The 14992-nt window shown below is 37.2% G+C and overlaps 1 protein-coding gene across 1 annotated transcript in view; it reads left to right on the top strand.

The window, feature by feature from the left end:
- The window catches only part of TM9SF2 (transmembrane 9 superfamily member 2), a 66597-nt gene that overhangs the window by 34410 nt on the left and 17195 nt on the right, over positions 1 to 14992 (top strand). Inside the window, exons 5-11 of the mRNA XM_040487164.1 lie at positions 1119 to 1248; positions 2275 to 2399; positions 3680 to 3791; positions 5757 to 5836; positions 6835 to 6943; positions 9585 to 9717; positions 13239 to 13358. Of these exons, the coding sequence (XP_040343098.1) occupies positions 1119 to 1248; positions 2275 to 2399; positions 3680 to 3791; positions 5757 to 5836; positions 6835 to 6943; positions 9585 to 9717; positions 13239 to 13358 (809 nt within the window). The remainder of the gene's footprint in view (positions 1 to 1118; positions 1249 to 2274; positions 2400 to 3679; positions 3792 to 5756; positions 5837 to 6834; positions 6944 to 9584; positions 9718 to 13238; positions 13359 to 14992) is intronic.

Raw genomic sequence — 14992 nt, 5'->3', positions numbered from 1 at the left:
CATTGATTGCATTTCATCCTCTATCTAAAAAATTAAAGCAATTAACTGATTGTTTAAGCTACCAAAAAATATGAATTATTTATTTTATGTAGCAGTGCTTTTATACTTCTAATATTTTATAGTCTTTTCATGGGAGCTGCTAGCCTGCTGGCTATAATAATAAGCAACTTAATAGTGAAGGTGATTCTAAAATTTGGTATATTGGGTACTATTAAATAGCATTTAAATGTGACGAGACATGTTTTATTAGGTCATTAATGTACACCTTGGGTGCATATAGAATCATAATTTTACTTCCTAAGGCATACATTAATTAACAAATAAAACATGCCCTGGAGTCATCTCATGACTGTAATATAGCTAGTATATTTTTAGTAATATTTTTTAATTTGTATCCTGTAGTGTGCTCTTGGCATTTGGGGACCACATGCTCGGACTTTAATGTAGTTTAGACAGTGCTACAGAATCTTATTCTTTTATTCTTTATTTTTATCCCCTTTTTAAAAAAGTTCTTTGTCACTGTAGCACTTTAAATTTTTGTTTCTCTGGTTTTATAGCAGCATTTCTTTTACACATAAGTTGGATTTACACAGCTTAATAGATTAAGACTGTAATTTTCACTTTTTCACTGGCCCTTAAGTTGAATATTTTTCCATCTTGCAGTTATGTTCTTCCCCTTTTTATTTGAATTACCTAGTAGTAAAGGACATTTGCTTCTATGCTGTTCCATTAAATTGTTCCCAAGGAACTAGATACATTGCTTTGCACCTAATTTAGAGCTTTTGAGTGTTCTGCAAAAGGTAAATTATACTCAACAGATCTAGATAGTGATATTAAATTAGCAACTGCAGTAAATTAATTTATAAAACTCTCTTTCCTGTATACATTTATAGTTTCAATGAAGCTATAAAGTCTTTTTCTTCACTACAGCATATCAAATATTGGCATAATGCTATTGCCTATGAAATACTACATTTTATCAAAATTCTTTTGTTGTAGTTTTGACATCTGAAGGCATTTATAGATATCTAAATTCTATGAAGTTGTAACACAGCTTTGAGCCGTATTTGTTAGTCATGTTTGATGATTTCTAACTTGACTTTTATTTCTGTGCTTAGGATTGTGGATAATATGCCTGTAACATGGTGTTATGATGTAGAAGATGGTCAGAGGTTCTGTAATCCTGGATTTCCTATTGGCTGTTACATTACAGATAAAGGCCATGCAAAAGATGCCTGTGTTATTAATGTAAGTTCGTGAAAAAAACCTCAATGCTACTTTTTAAAAATATGGGTTTTTTTGGTAGAAGGATTCAGTCTTTACCTGCACAAAATTGGTTACATTCATTGTATAAGTACAATTCACATGTCTGAAGCACAATTACTTAGATCTTTGACTTAAGCCAGATTAACAATATATAAGTTTAACTCTAGCACTAAATAATTCAGATTCAGTTCAGCATTCACTGAGTGTCTGTTACATGCTAAGCACTAGGCTAAGGGCTAGGACTTTGTATGTTCTGACTCTATTAAAAGTTAGATGCATAAATCTTATATATATTAAAAAAAAGGTTACTGGAGTGCCAAAAAGACCTCATTACAAGCCCATGAAATTTGTATTACAAATTCAAGTCCATAAAATAATATATTGCAAGAGTTTAGTATTATACCTTTTCTTAAAAAGTAAATGCCTTTATAGCCATTCTTTTATATTTAAAAACAATAATAAAGATGTTACTATAGAAAGTATTAAAATTATTGGGGATGTGTATTAAATTTTATGTAATCAGGTCAACCTGATTTAATCTCCTAGTATGACCTGGTAGTAGAAGTTAGCATCAGCTTGATCATGAAACTGGTTTGGCTAATGCTTTTGGGAGAGTTGACTACACACACTTAAATTATTTAGGTTTTGGGTTTAGTCTGAAGTTATAAGTTTCAATTTTGAAATGTGTAAGTTTTGGTATGCTCATAACATTTAATATTCTAAAATTTATTTTGTTAGTTTTATCATAAGTGGAAAGATAGAAAATATTAGATGTGTTCTTTTTAACAGGTATTTATATGTAAGAATTAAAATATTAAAGAAGCATAATTTGTACTCTGCCAATTCATTTTGGCTTTTGGAGAGTTTCAGCTTAAAACTTAAACGTTTTTATAAGGAAGGACTAAAACTCTGTCTTAGCTCAAATTTTCCTACTTGTTGTGCCTCATGTTAAAGTTTTGTTTTGACTCTTGTGCAGCCAGTTTTCTACCTTTAAGTTTTGTTCCACAGTCAGAATTCCATGAAAGAGATACATTTTACATCTTCAACCATGTTGACATCAAAATATATTATCATGTTGTTGAAACTGGGTCCATGGGAGCAAGATTAGTGGCTGCCAAACTTGAACCAAAAAGGTAACTATACAAATAGATAAAAAGTGAATAAATGAGGGATGCCTGGCCAGCTCTGTCCTCAGTCAGAAGAGCATGTGACTCTTTATCTTGAGGTCATGAATTTGAGCCCCACATTGGGTGTAGAGATTACTTTAATTAAAATATAAAGGGGTGCATGGCTGGCTCAGTCAGTGGAGCATGTGACTCCTTATCTCAGTCATGAGATTCAAGCCACATTTTGGGCATAAAGCTTACTTTAAAAAATTAAATGAAAATAAAATAGTAAATAAGTAAATAAATGTGAGTGAAATTCTTCCCAAAGAATAAATATTTGGGACCCAGTTAACTTTTTGAAAAATCAGTATTCTGGCATATAATCTGACATCTCAGTATTGATTTTACTAAAACTCCCTTTAGTGTGATTTGTTACTGAGTTGTGGGTTGTCCAGAGAAGCCATATAAATATATATTTTTTCCTGTTATGGTAAGTAGTCAAGCCAAAGTGTCTTTTTGTTCTGTTTTTCAATCAGGAAGTTTTGACAGCTTTTCTGTGTCAGCCAGGAATGGAGAACGTGAGTGGTTGGCGCAGCATTCCCTCTTTTGGTGGAAAAGCACTGCCTCCAATATTTGCAGCTTGACCTCTCATCAGATGCCCAAATGAGCCGATTTCTTAAAGTAATCTCTACACCCAACGTGATCTTGAGCTCAACAGTTCCATGCTCTAATGAGTGAGCCCACTGGGTGCCCCCTAAATGGGCTGATTAGTGCCATCATTTCTAAAGTCTCCTTGCAGTGTTAGATGCCAGTATGTGACAAGTCAGTGAAAGAGCATCTCTTCAAGTTGTCAATATTTTTAGTGTGAAAGTACCTACCAGTTATTTGTGAGATCCCTTTTTTGATGGAGCATTCCATTTTTTTTTTCATGACTTCCCCTCAACCCCCACCCCCCCATTGAATTAGTCTTTTTCCCATGCTACTGTTGGTTAAGAAATGCATGCCATTATTGGATGGCAGTTAATTTAAATTCCCTCAGTGTTTGTTTTTATTGTTTTAAGATATTTAATGTTCTTCATGTATAGTGCTTTCAAAAGTTTGTTTCTAATTTTGAATAATAATTTACATATACTTACAACTAAGCCCATTATTTATATAAAACAAATATTTGTACTATTAAATGTGACATGAATAATTTCACCCTTGACTATCACTAGCATTGTAAAATACATACAAAATCTGTAACATTTACCCCATTTTTTCAACTGTTCTTTATCAGCATCTTGCCAAAATGTTTCCTCCCACAGCTTCAAACATACCCATATAGATAAACCGGACTGCTCTGGACCCCCCATGGATATAAGTAACAAGGCTTCTGGGGAGATCAAAATTGCCTATACTTATTCTGTTAGCTTCCAGGTGAGTTTGTTTTTATCTCTAGTGTAACTCAGAAATTCTAAATTCATACTATGTAAACTAATTAAAAATATTAATGATTAACCTTGTCAAATACATAAGCTTTTATTGAGCTGATTTGGAATAGTTTGTCAGTGCACCAGGCAACATAATCACACTAAAAACTAAGTGTCCATTTAAATGAGAAGTATGGTTGATTAGAGAATTGAACCTGATTAAATGTTAAGTCATAAGAGATACATAGAAAGCAAAAGGTAGAAAAAGAAAATAGACGTAGAGGTCGGTTGGGGCATTTGGATGACTCAGTGGTTAAGCATCCGACTTCAGCTCATGTCATGAGCTAGCTCACAGTTTGTGAATTTGAGCCCTGCGTTGGGCTCTTTGCTGTCAGCAGAGTCGGCTTCGGATCCTCGTTCCCCTTCTGTCTCTGCCCCTCCACTCATTCCCTGCCTCCCCCCACCCCAAAAAATAAATAAATAAACCTTTAAAAAATCTTTAGTGGCACCTGAGTGATTCAGTCGGTTAAGTGATTCTTGGTTTTGGCTCAAGTCATGATCTCACAGCAAGAGTTTGAGCACTACATTGAGCTCCATGCTGACAGTGCAGAACCTGCTTGGGATTCTGTCTCTCTCCCTCTCTGCCCCTCCCCATGCACGTTCTCTCTCTCTCTCTCTCTCTCTCTCTCTCTCACTCTCACTCTCTCCCTCTCTCCCTCTCTCCCTCTCTGTCTCTCTCAAAATAAGTAAATAAACTTTAAAAAAAAGTCTTAAAAAAAAGAAGGACACCTGAGTGGCTCAGTCATTTGAGTGACCATCACCAGTTCAGGTCATGATCTCACAGTTCGTGAGTTTGAGCCCCACATGGGCTTAGCACAGGGCCCACTTTGGATGCTCCGTCCCCTTCTCTCTCTGCCACTTCCCTGCTCATGCTGTCTCTCAAAAATAAAACGTTAAAAAAATTTAAAAATAAATAAACAAGAAAATAAAACAGGCATAGAAGGTGGTATGAAAATGTCAAAGATTTATGCAACAGGCATTTGGGAGAGCAACACTTTTTTCTTTTAAAGTTTATTTTTGAGAGAGAGCAGGAGCAGGTGAGGGGCAGACAGGAGAGAAAATCCCAGTCAGTCTCCACCTGCGCAGAGCCTGATGCAGGGCTTGAACCATGAGATCATGACCTGAGCCAAAACCAAGAGTCAGATGCTTAACACAACTGAGCCACCCAGGTGTCCCAGCAACACTATTTTTAAGTCTGGATTAATATAAACTTTAATTGAGAATTTCCTGATGGTAGATGATTTATATAGGTTCTTTGGGAATTCAAGGAAGTGCTTTCATTAATGGAGAAGTTTCTTAGGGAAGTAGAAGTTCATTTTATGAGAATCTTAGGCAGTATTCCTCCTCTTTTTTTATAAACTGTCTTGCTAATTGAATATAGTTGAGACATTTACTCTCCCTTTATAGTGTGTAATTTTGCAAGCCTAGTGCAAGAAACACTGTATATTTCTTTTTAGGTATTAAGAGTTCATTGTGGGTGATACCTGCCAGATGCTCAGTGTATCTAAATTATGACTCTGGTATCTCATTGACATGGATACATGACATCAAAGAGCATAAAGAATAAGTTATGCCACTCAATTTTCTGAAAAAAATGAATACAGCTCTAAATTTTGATATCTAAGTTAAACTTTTATTAGTTAAAATTTAAAGCAAGACTTTTAAAAAAAACAGGCTAGGGACTTTTAGGAATTCTTACTGTTTTTATTTGCTGCTTAATCTCATTTTGATTTTCCCCGAGACTTGAGTTAGAGCTAAACTCTCTAAAACTCCTGACTAAACCAAGTTATGATAATGAGAAATTACATTTGTTAACTGAATGGAAGGTCAAGCTTTGAGTGGAAATGTTTGGATTCTTAATATACTTTGTCAGCAAATGCTTAAAGAGTTTTGTTTTGTTTTATCCCCCTAGGAAGATAAAAACATCAGATGGGCTTCTAGATGGGACTATATACTGGAATCTATGCCTCATACCCACATTCAGTGGTTTAGGTAAGAGTACAGAGTTAATCCACTTTATGCTTTGTGCTTGTTCTGTGTTTTGTCCCTTTGAATATCACTTTCACTCTGTAATCCTCTCCAGTTATCCAGAAGTCTGGGCTTTTGAATTGGATAGACTTGTGTTCAATCCTGGTTTTAAATCATTGGTTGTAAGTTGGTCCAGGCCACCCAGTTTCTCAGAGTCCATTTCTTTATGTGGAGTTACCTGCTTCACAAGACTGTTCTGAGGATTAACAGAGATAATGAAACAGAGCATCTGAGCACCTTACTGGAAGTGGAAGAGTGCTCAATGAACAGAAGCTACTGCTCATGTTATGTCTACTTATAAGTACTCTCTCTTCAGAGCATGATTCAAAATTTTTGTCTGGAAAGCTACTCATGGTGCCATCACTCTTTTTCCTATTTTGTTGACTGCCTTTTGACACTCATTAATTTATTGAATAAATTTGTTATAATTTCTTGAAGATACAGACCTTTATTGGTCCTTGCAGCATTACATTTATATGGACATAGTGGTTATTTACTAATAATGGCCATAGACAAAAAAAATTGTAGTTCTTGGGGCGCCTGAGTGGCTCAGTGGTTTAAGTGTCTGACTTCGGCTCAGGTCATGATCTCACAGTTCCTGAGTTTGAGCCCCGCATCGGGCTCTGTGCTGACAGCTCAGAGCCTGAAGCCTGCTTTGGATTCTGTGTCTCCCTCCCTCTCTCTCCCTCTCCCCTGCTTGTGTGCTCGCTCTCTCTCTCTCTCTCTCTCTCTCTAAATAAACATTAAAAAATTTCTAGTTAACAAATTATGATAAGATTATTATGATAATTATATAAACTTCTGTATCCACTAGAAGGACACATAACAGAGCACAACTCATTGAATCTGTTGGATTTTTAGTCAAATTTTGATTTTGATCAGTGTTGTTGTAATGTGCCTGAATAAACATTTTGAAAAGGAAACGAAGCTACAGATTAATCCTGACATGCTTATTCCTACAGTATCATGAATTCCCTGGTCATTGTGCTCTTCTTGTCTGGAATGGTGGCTATGATTATGCTACGGACACTGCATAAAGATATTGCCAGGTATAATCAGATGGATTCTACGGTGAGTGAAACGTTTGAACTGTTCTCTAGTCTTCTGAGAGTAGTTCTTATTTTGTTCTTTGGAAAAGTTGAAATAATAGCTTTAGACAGAATCTGCCTCTAAAACATTCTTCTCAAAAGTTACCCTGAATTCACATTTTCAGATAAGAAGATGATCCTTAAGAGTTGGTATTCCTGGGGGCGCCTGGGTGGCTCAGTTGGTTGAGCGTCCGACTTAGGCTCAGGTCATGATCTCGCGGTCTGTGAGTTCAAGCCCCATATTGGGCTCTGTGCTGACAGCTCAGGGCCTGGAGCCTGCTTCTGATTCTGTGTCTCCCTCGCTCTCTGCCCCTCCCCCGCTCATGCTCTGTCTCTCTTTCTCTCAAAAAAAAAAAGAGTTGGTATTCTAGTATATGTGTTGCCAAAGCGAACACAAAAGAGTTGGTATTCTATAGGGGCGCCTGGGTGGCTCAGTCAGTTAAGCGTCCAATTTCGGCTTAGGTCATGATCTCATGGTTCGTGGGATTGAGCCCCATGTCAGGACTGTGCTGATAGCTCAGAGCCTGGAGCCTGCTTTGGATTCTGTGTATGTCTCTCTCTGCCCTTCCTCACTCGTACTCTCTCTCTCTCCCAAAAATAAATAAAAAAAAGAAACATTAAAAAATATTCTCTAGAAGTCTTCTCTAGAAATTTAGTCACTCTAGCACTCAGAGCTGCACTGCTCACAGCTCCAGTTCTGTCCCCTCTATTCATGTATGTCCTGTCACTTCTCTCAGTCTTCATTCCCAGCATGCCCCCAGTTTGTGAAACAGCAAAGCTGAATGGAATAACTCCCAGGCAATTTTTATTTGTGTGTTTAATTTTTCAAAAGTAATTTTAACTGAATTTTATCATTTCAACCTTTTGGTATATTCAAAGTAATTTAGTGTCCCAACCTCATTTATTCTCAAAATGTATTTTTTTTAATTTTCATTTTTTAAATTTTTTTAGAGAGAGAGTGTGTGCAAGCAGGGGAGAGGGGCAGAGGGAGAGAGAAAGAATCTTAAGCGGGCTCCACACTCAGTTTGGAGCCTGATGAGAGGCTTGATCCCATGACCCTGAGATCGTGACCTGAGTTGAAATTTGAGAGTCGGATGCTCTACCGACCAAGCCACCCAAGTGCCCCTCAAAATATTTTAAATTGGGGGCACCTCGTGGCTCAGTTAGTTAAGCATCCAGTTCTTAGTTTCGGCTCAGGTCATGATCTCGTGGTTCGTGGGTTCAAGCCCCACGTTGGGCTCTTTGATGACAACGCAGAGCCTACTTGGGATTCTCTCTCCCTCTTTCTCTGCCTTCCCTCACTCATGTGCTCACTCACTCTCTCTGTCTCTCCCTCAAAATAAGTATATACTTGGAAAAAAAAGAATTTTAAGTTGTATCATGTTTTACATTTTATACTTTTTCATTTTATAGCCATTATTTCCACAGGACTCATAGTGACTTGTAATGAATACAAAAAACTCAAATTTTATGTTTTCTTTTCCTGATTTCTTGGCTTTTTCTTCTCAACTTTTCTGTCCTATTCTAATTAGAAAAAGAACATGCTAATATTTATTGTCTTTTTAGCATTTCCACCCTAAAGTCTCTTTTTCATTATTTTTATTGATTATTAAATATTAAAATAATTTCAGAATACTCTCTCATAATTAGCAATTTCAAATGATTGCTCAGCTAATGGTATTTTTTTTCTTAATTTGTACAGAGGTGCCATGGGATACAGGCCAGGGTGACCCTGCTTCCACTTTTTCCTCTTCTATTCCTTTTTCCTCCTTTATTGTAGTGGTCAGAGCAGATCTGTTCAGATATAACTCAGATTGTTTCACTCCTGTTCACAGCCCTCCAGTAGCTTCCCATTTCACTCAGCGTGAAAGCCAGAGTCTTTACAGGGGCTAGTGTTGGTTCTGTTGAAATATTTTAGAAGTAGAGCTGAGGATTTGTTGAAGAACTGTATTCAAGGTGTTAAAAGAAGGAATCCAGGAGGATTCCAGGGTTTTGGGGACTGAACAGCTGGCAAGATGGAGCTTCTACAGGGTTGGGGGTGGCCTGCAGAAAGAGCAAATATAGATGGGGAGAGAAAATCCATTCAGTTGTGGTTAATTCTGTTCAGGATGCTTGTTAAATAACCAAGTGGAACTGTTTTTAGGCAATTGTGTATGTATATCTGAGATCAGGGGAGCAGTTAGGGCTGGTGACACAAACTTCTTCATATGCTCATATTTAAGCCTACTGTACCTGGCAAAGTAGCCATGAAGTCTAATACCATTTGCTCATTTTGGAGATTAATAGACGTAGATGGGAAAGGGTAGAGTGTGAGTAAAAATTAAGTCATCAATTTGGATCATAAAGTTTGACTAGAACTAGGTAAGTATCACATTATCTTTGTATTTTTTTTTAAAGTTTGTCAATGACTGTATTTATGGAACTTTTAACATACAGCATTCATTTAAAAACAATTCAAGAAAACTATATAAAGCTCAAACTTTATAACATAAAGCTTAGGAATAGAAATCAATATTAACATTTGTAAGTTTAAAAAAAATTTGTATCAGCATATTCACCAGTGAACAAACTGTATAGCTGTTTTGGTGACCACATATCAATTAAACAAGTTATTCCCTTTTTAGGAGGATGCCCAGGAAGAATTTGGCTGGAAACTGGTTCATGGTGATATATTCCGTCCTCCAAGAAAAGGGATGCTGCTGTCAGTCTTCCTGGGATCAGGGACACAGATTTTAATTATGACTTTCGTGACTCTATGTAAGTATTAAGTGACAATTAAAAAATAGAAAATACTTTTTCTGAATAATTTAGAAAAACAGTTTTCATAAGTGAAGTAGCTAGACTAGATTGTATCTAAGAGTACTTTTGGCTTTTACATGTGTGTGCTCTGGCTATACGTTTCTTGGGGCAGTGTTAGCTGTGCTGGAAAACTGTGACTTCATATCTCCTTTACAGCTACACAGAGACCAAGCCTTTGTCAAGGAGTTGGAGCTGGAGATGATTAGGTACCTGAAGACCATCTGGGTCTGAGTCTGGGTGGCTTGGATCCAGGGTCATGTAGGATGACTGTCCCATGCCACCAGGAGCAGTAGGATCAGGATTCCAGGATGTTTTTGGCTTCTACTGAGAGAGACCAAAAGAAAAAGAGGAACTTTCTTTCTGTAGCTTTGTTCCAGAGAGATCTTCCCACACAAAAAATAGCTCCTCCTTGTGCCACCTGAAAATCTTCAGAAGTGTTATTACTTAAATGTTTGTCAGTTAGGACAACTTTTTTTTTTTTAAGTGTTTGTTTATTTTTGAGAGGGAGGGAGGGAAGGAGAGGGTCCAAAGCAGGCTCTGCACTGAGAGTGCAGAGCCCAGGGTGGGGCTCAAACCCATGAACTGTGAGATCATGACCTGAGCCAAAGTCAGACGCTTTGGATGAGTCACCCAGGCACCCCTAGAACAACCTTTAAAAAAAAAAAAAAAAAAAAAAAATAGCTCCTATCAAGAGAGAGACAGAGCATGAACGGGGGAGGGGCAGAGAGAGAGGAAGACACAGAATCGGAAACAGGCTCCAGTCTCCGAGCCATCAGCCCAGAGCCTGACGCGGGGCTCGAACTCACAGACCGCGAGATCGTGACCTGGATGAAGTCGGACGCTTAACCGACTGCGCCACCCAGGCGCCCCAACTATGTTGATAGTTTTAAGAAATACCTCTCAGATTTTTATGATTCTTTTGTTTTTATATGTCATGGACCTTTCTATTTCTATTTTTATAATTAATTGATGAATTATTTTTGTGTATACATGTCTGTTTTTTCCTGATATGTTAGGAATAATTGGCAATAAAATATATAAAGTGCTTAACTTAAAAAAAAAAAAAAATGGCACCGAGGGGGGGGGGCGGCGCTTAGAGTTATTGGTTAGCCTGGGAATACAGTATTTTTTCAGTTTTTCCTAATTGTGAGAGAAAAAAAATGTTCATGGAATTTTCTAAATTTTGCTTTTATTTCCCTTATGTTTCCTTTATTGGTCCTTCTACTGATGAACAGTAACAAATGAATTTTTACTATAAGTACATAAGTAAATGAAATAAATGAATTATTACTGGAAGAATTCAGAAACCACTGACCTTTTAATAATTTTTTAAATAAAATTTATTGTCAAATTGGCTAACACACAGTATGTACAGTGTGCTCTTGGTTTTGGGGGTAGATTTCTGTGATTCATTGCTTACATACAACATACATACATACATACATACAACAGTGAGAGTACATGAGTGAGGGAGGGGCAGAGGAAGAGGGAGGGGGAGAGAGAATCTTAGCAGGCTCTATGCCCAGCAAGGAGCCCAACATGGAGCTCCATCTCGTGACTGAGATCATGATCTTAGCTGAACTTAAGAGTAGGACATTAAACTGACTGAGTCACCCAAGTGATCCTAATAATTTTTTTTTTTAATGTTTATTTATTTTTGAGAAACAGTGTGAGTAGGGAAGGGCAGAGAGAGAATGGGAGACACGGAATCCGAAGCAGGCGCCAGGCTCTGAGCTGTCAGCACAGGGCCCGATGCGGGGCTTGAACCCACGACCTGTGAGATCATGACCTGATCTGAAGTCGGAAGCTCAACCGACTGAGCCACCCAGGCACCCTGCTCCTAATAATTTTTTAATGAACATTTGTTCTTATGTTTGATTGCATATTAAATATATAATGCTAAAATCATTTTATGTTAATAAAATTGTTCCAAATTTTTATGATGGAATAACTATATAAATACAAAGAGGATTCACACTTCGAAATATCTGGTACCTGAATAAGTTTGAGAACCATTGATGTATACCTTTAGGTATACATCACTTTGAAGCCTAACCTGAAGATTAACTAGAACTAGTATCTTTATCTATTTAGATAAGGAGATACAACTATGATGGGGAGGGCTAAAATTCTTAAGTATATTATACTGAAGAGGGTAGGTTGGGAGAAGGCATCATGACAGAGGTTTGGACACAACCAGAGGATAGCATGAAAGCTAGTTGGGGATCACTAGGTTCCCAGAGAGCCAGGGTAGAGCTGGAGGAGCAGAATGGATGCCTTAGGATAAAATGTTGCTTGAAAATTTTATTGGGAGTTGCCTTCAGTCATCACCTGATCTTTGTTGGAGTCTGCTAGAAAATGAACTTGTAAGGAAGGAAAGTTTCAGAGCGCCTGGGGATCATTTTCCTTGAATGCTCAAATATGAACTCTCTCCTCCAGAACAATCCATTTCTTAGTCTTGTGGGGATTGGGGGCGGGGGGAATGCATTTTGGTTGAAAATCTGATCGGTTTCCTGCTGATCATGAGTTTCTAGTCTTGCCCCTTGGTTGGTGTTGATGAGAACGTGTGAGTGGACATGTGCCTTATTATGTATACCTCAGAGAAATACATGCTCCTGGGGTTAGAAAACCGCTTGAATTTCTTTCTGAGAAAAGTCATAACTTCTGAATTCCAGCTTAAAGCCAGGAATGTCTACAAATACAAGGTAGTATTTTTATTCTTATTAGGTAGGTTATATAAGGAAGAAAAATAAAACTAACCAATTAAATAAGGGGAGAAGCCAGAATTTCCCTGAGTCAGTCAATGACCAAGTCCTTCAGTAACTTGTGTTCAGAAAGCTAATAGTATTATGAAATGTTTTTTGTTTTATTCATTGATCAGATTCTATCTTGTCTCTTGTGTTTGAAGGTTATAGTTCTCACTCCAGAGGACCCAGTATTGTTTTTAAAGTGGGAATATTTCATGGTGGGAATGTCTATATTCATATTAATTTTAATGTTTATTTTTTATTTTTATTTTTTTGAGAGACAGCGTGAGTGGGGGAGGAGCAGAGAGGGAGACACAGAATCCAAAGCAGGCTCCAGGCTCTGAGCTGAACTTGGGGTCTGAATGCACAAACTGCAAGATCATGACCTGAGTCAAAGTTGGATGCCTAACCAACTGAGCCACCCAATTTTAAAATCTCAGAAGAGCTAAAGAGCGGAAAGCACTCGTGAGCATCCAGTCAGCCTTCCCTGATGGCAGGAAAGGTGGGGTCTTGTGGACCCTACAAGAAGCATCCAAAGTAGAGATTGCTTTATTTATGATCCTATTGGTGAAGTACCTAAAAATAGTGCTAAGATTTAGCGTGGCCATAGGTAAGATAGTGTATTCATGAAATTGTATTTGGTTTCTTGTTTAAAAAATGAAAGCGGTCTTCAGTCACTTCACAACAAAGGAAACCAATAAAATTTATAACTTAAAACTACTTATTTTTTAGTTTTCGCTTGCCTGGGATTTTTGTCACCTGCCAACAGAGGAGCATTGATGACTTGTGCTGTGGTCCTGTGGGTGCTGCTGGGCACTCCTGCAGGCTATGTTGCTGCCAGATTTTATAAGTGTAAGTAAAAGTCACCCTGACTGTCAGGCTAGGAACCTACTCTGCTACATCACTGTATCTGTTCTTGAAACAATATGTTTTATAGGTGTGTATCTTTATTTAAAAGAAACTTGTAAAACGGATGGCCATCTCTAGATTTATTTGTTAAAAACTGTTGGAACAGTGAGGTAAGCAAATCTAGGTGTTGCTTATCCACAATCCCCCTTGTCCTTTTTCTTTAACATTTTGACAAAAGAGATTTGACTGAACAACTTAGATTTGCTACATTCATAGAAACATATATAGACTAATAAAGGAAGAAAGTATACTTATGAGTATGACTGATTTATTAACTAAAACAAGTAATACATATAGTAACACTTTTCTTACATAAAGAGGTTGTGCTTATAATTGCATCAATTTAATATTTGGAAAAATAGACTGTACTTAAACTAAGATTGCACTATTTTAAAGAGCCCTGAAGTAATTTAATTTGCTTTTATAATGTAATTAGTGGTAATCTGTTGTATCCTTGCTTTCTAAAAGAAAAATAAAGTTGAGTGAAAAAAAAGCATCAGGGCTACAGAGTAAGGATGGGATATGACTAGATGACTAGAAAAAGCAGCTTTGCTAGGGGCAGTGAATGCCAGTGTTTGCTGTGGAATTCTGAAGTCTATCGAGATAGTCTCATAGCTAATCTGTAATTTAAAGTGACAGGGAGGAGGTAAAAAAAATCCTATCCTCTGAAAACTGTAAGACACTGATGAAAGAAATTGAAGATAATGGAAAGACATGTTCATGGATTAGAAGAAGTAATATTGATAAAATATTCATACTACTGAAAGCAATCTACTGGTTCTGTGCATTCCTTATCAAAATACTAAGAGTATTTTTCACAGAACTAGAAAAAATAACCCTAAAATTTGTATGGAATCATAAAAGACCCTGAATATCCCAAGCAATCTGGAGAAAGAACAAAACTGGAGGTATCATGATCCAAGATTTCAAGGTACGTGACAAAACGGTAGTATGGTACAGTACAGTATGGTGCTGGCACAAAAACAGACACACGGATCAGTGGAACAGAACAGAAAGCCCAGAAATAAACTCACACTTAATATGGTCAATTAATCTGCGACAATGAGGCAAGAATATATAATGGGAAAAAAAGACAGTCTCTTTAAAAAATGGTGCTGGGCAGCACATGGAAACTGGACAGCTACATGCAAAAGAATGAAACTGGACTACTTTCTTGCACCATACACAAAAGTAAGCCTAAAAAGGATTAAAGGCCTAGATGTGAGACCTAAAACCACAAAACTCTTAGAAGAGAGAACACAGGCAAGTAATCTCTTTGACATTAGCCTTAGTGGCATATTTATGTTGTTTCCCCTGCCATTCCTCAGGCAGGGGAAACAAAAGCAAAAATAGAACTATTGGAACTGTACCAAAATAAATATTATTGTCCATTTGCACAGTAAAACACAAGTATCTTCTATGATTTTGCTTATGTAGAGTCTAAAAAGACAGAACAAACAAAAAAATGGACCCTTAAATACAGAGAACAAACCGGTGATTGCCAGAGGGGAGGTTGTTGGGGAGATGGGTGAAATAGATGAAAAAGGATTAAGATGTACAGACTTTCAGTTGTAAAA

This window comes from Herpailurus yagouaroundi, unplaced genomic scaffold, assembly GCF_014898765.1.
Source record: "Herpailurus yagouaroundi ecotype Mexico unplaced genomic scaffold, PumYag 164, whole genome shotgun sequence".
Taxonomy (NCBI): domain Eukaryota; kingdom Metazoa; phylum Chordata; class Mammalia; order Carnivora; family Felidae; genus Herpailurus; species Herpailurus yagouaroundi.
Note: the sequence above shows the minus strand (reverse complement) of the source record. Positions and strands in the feature narration are given on the sequence as shown.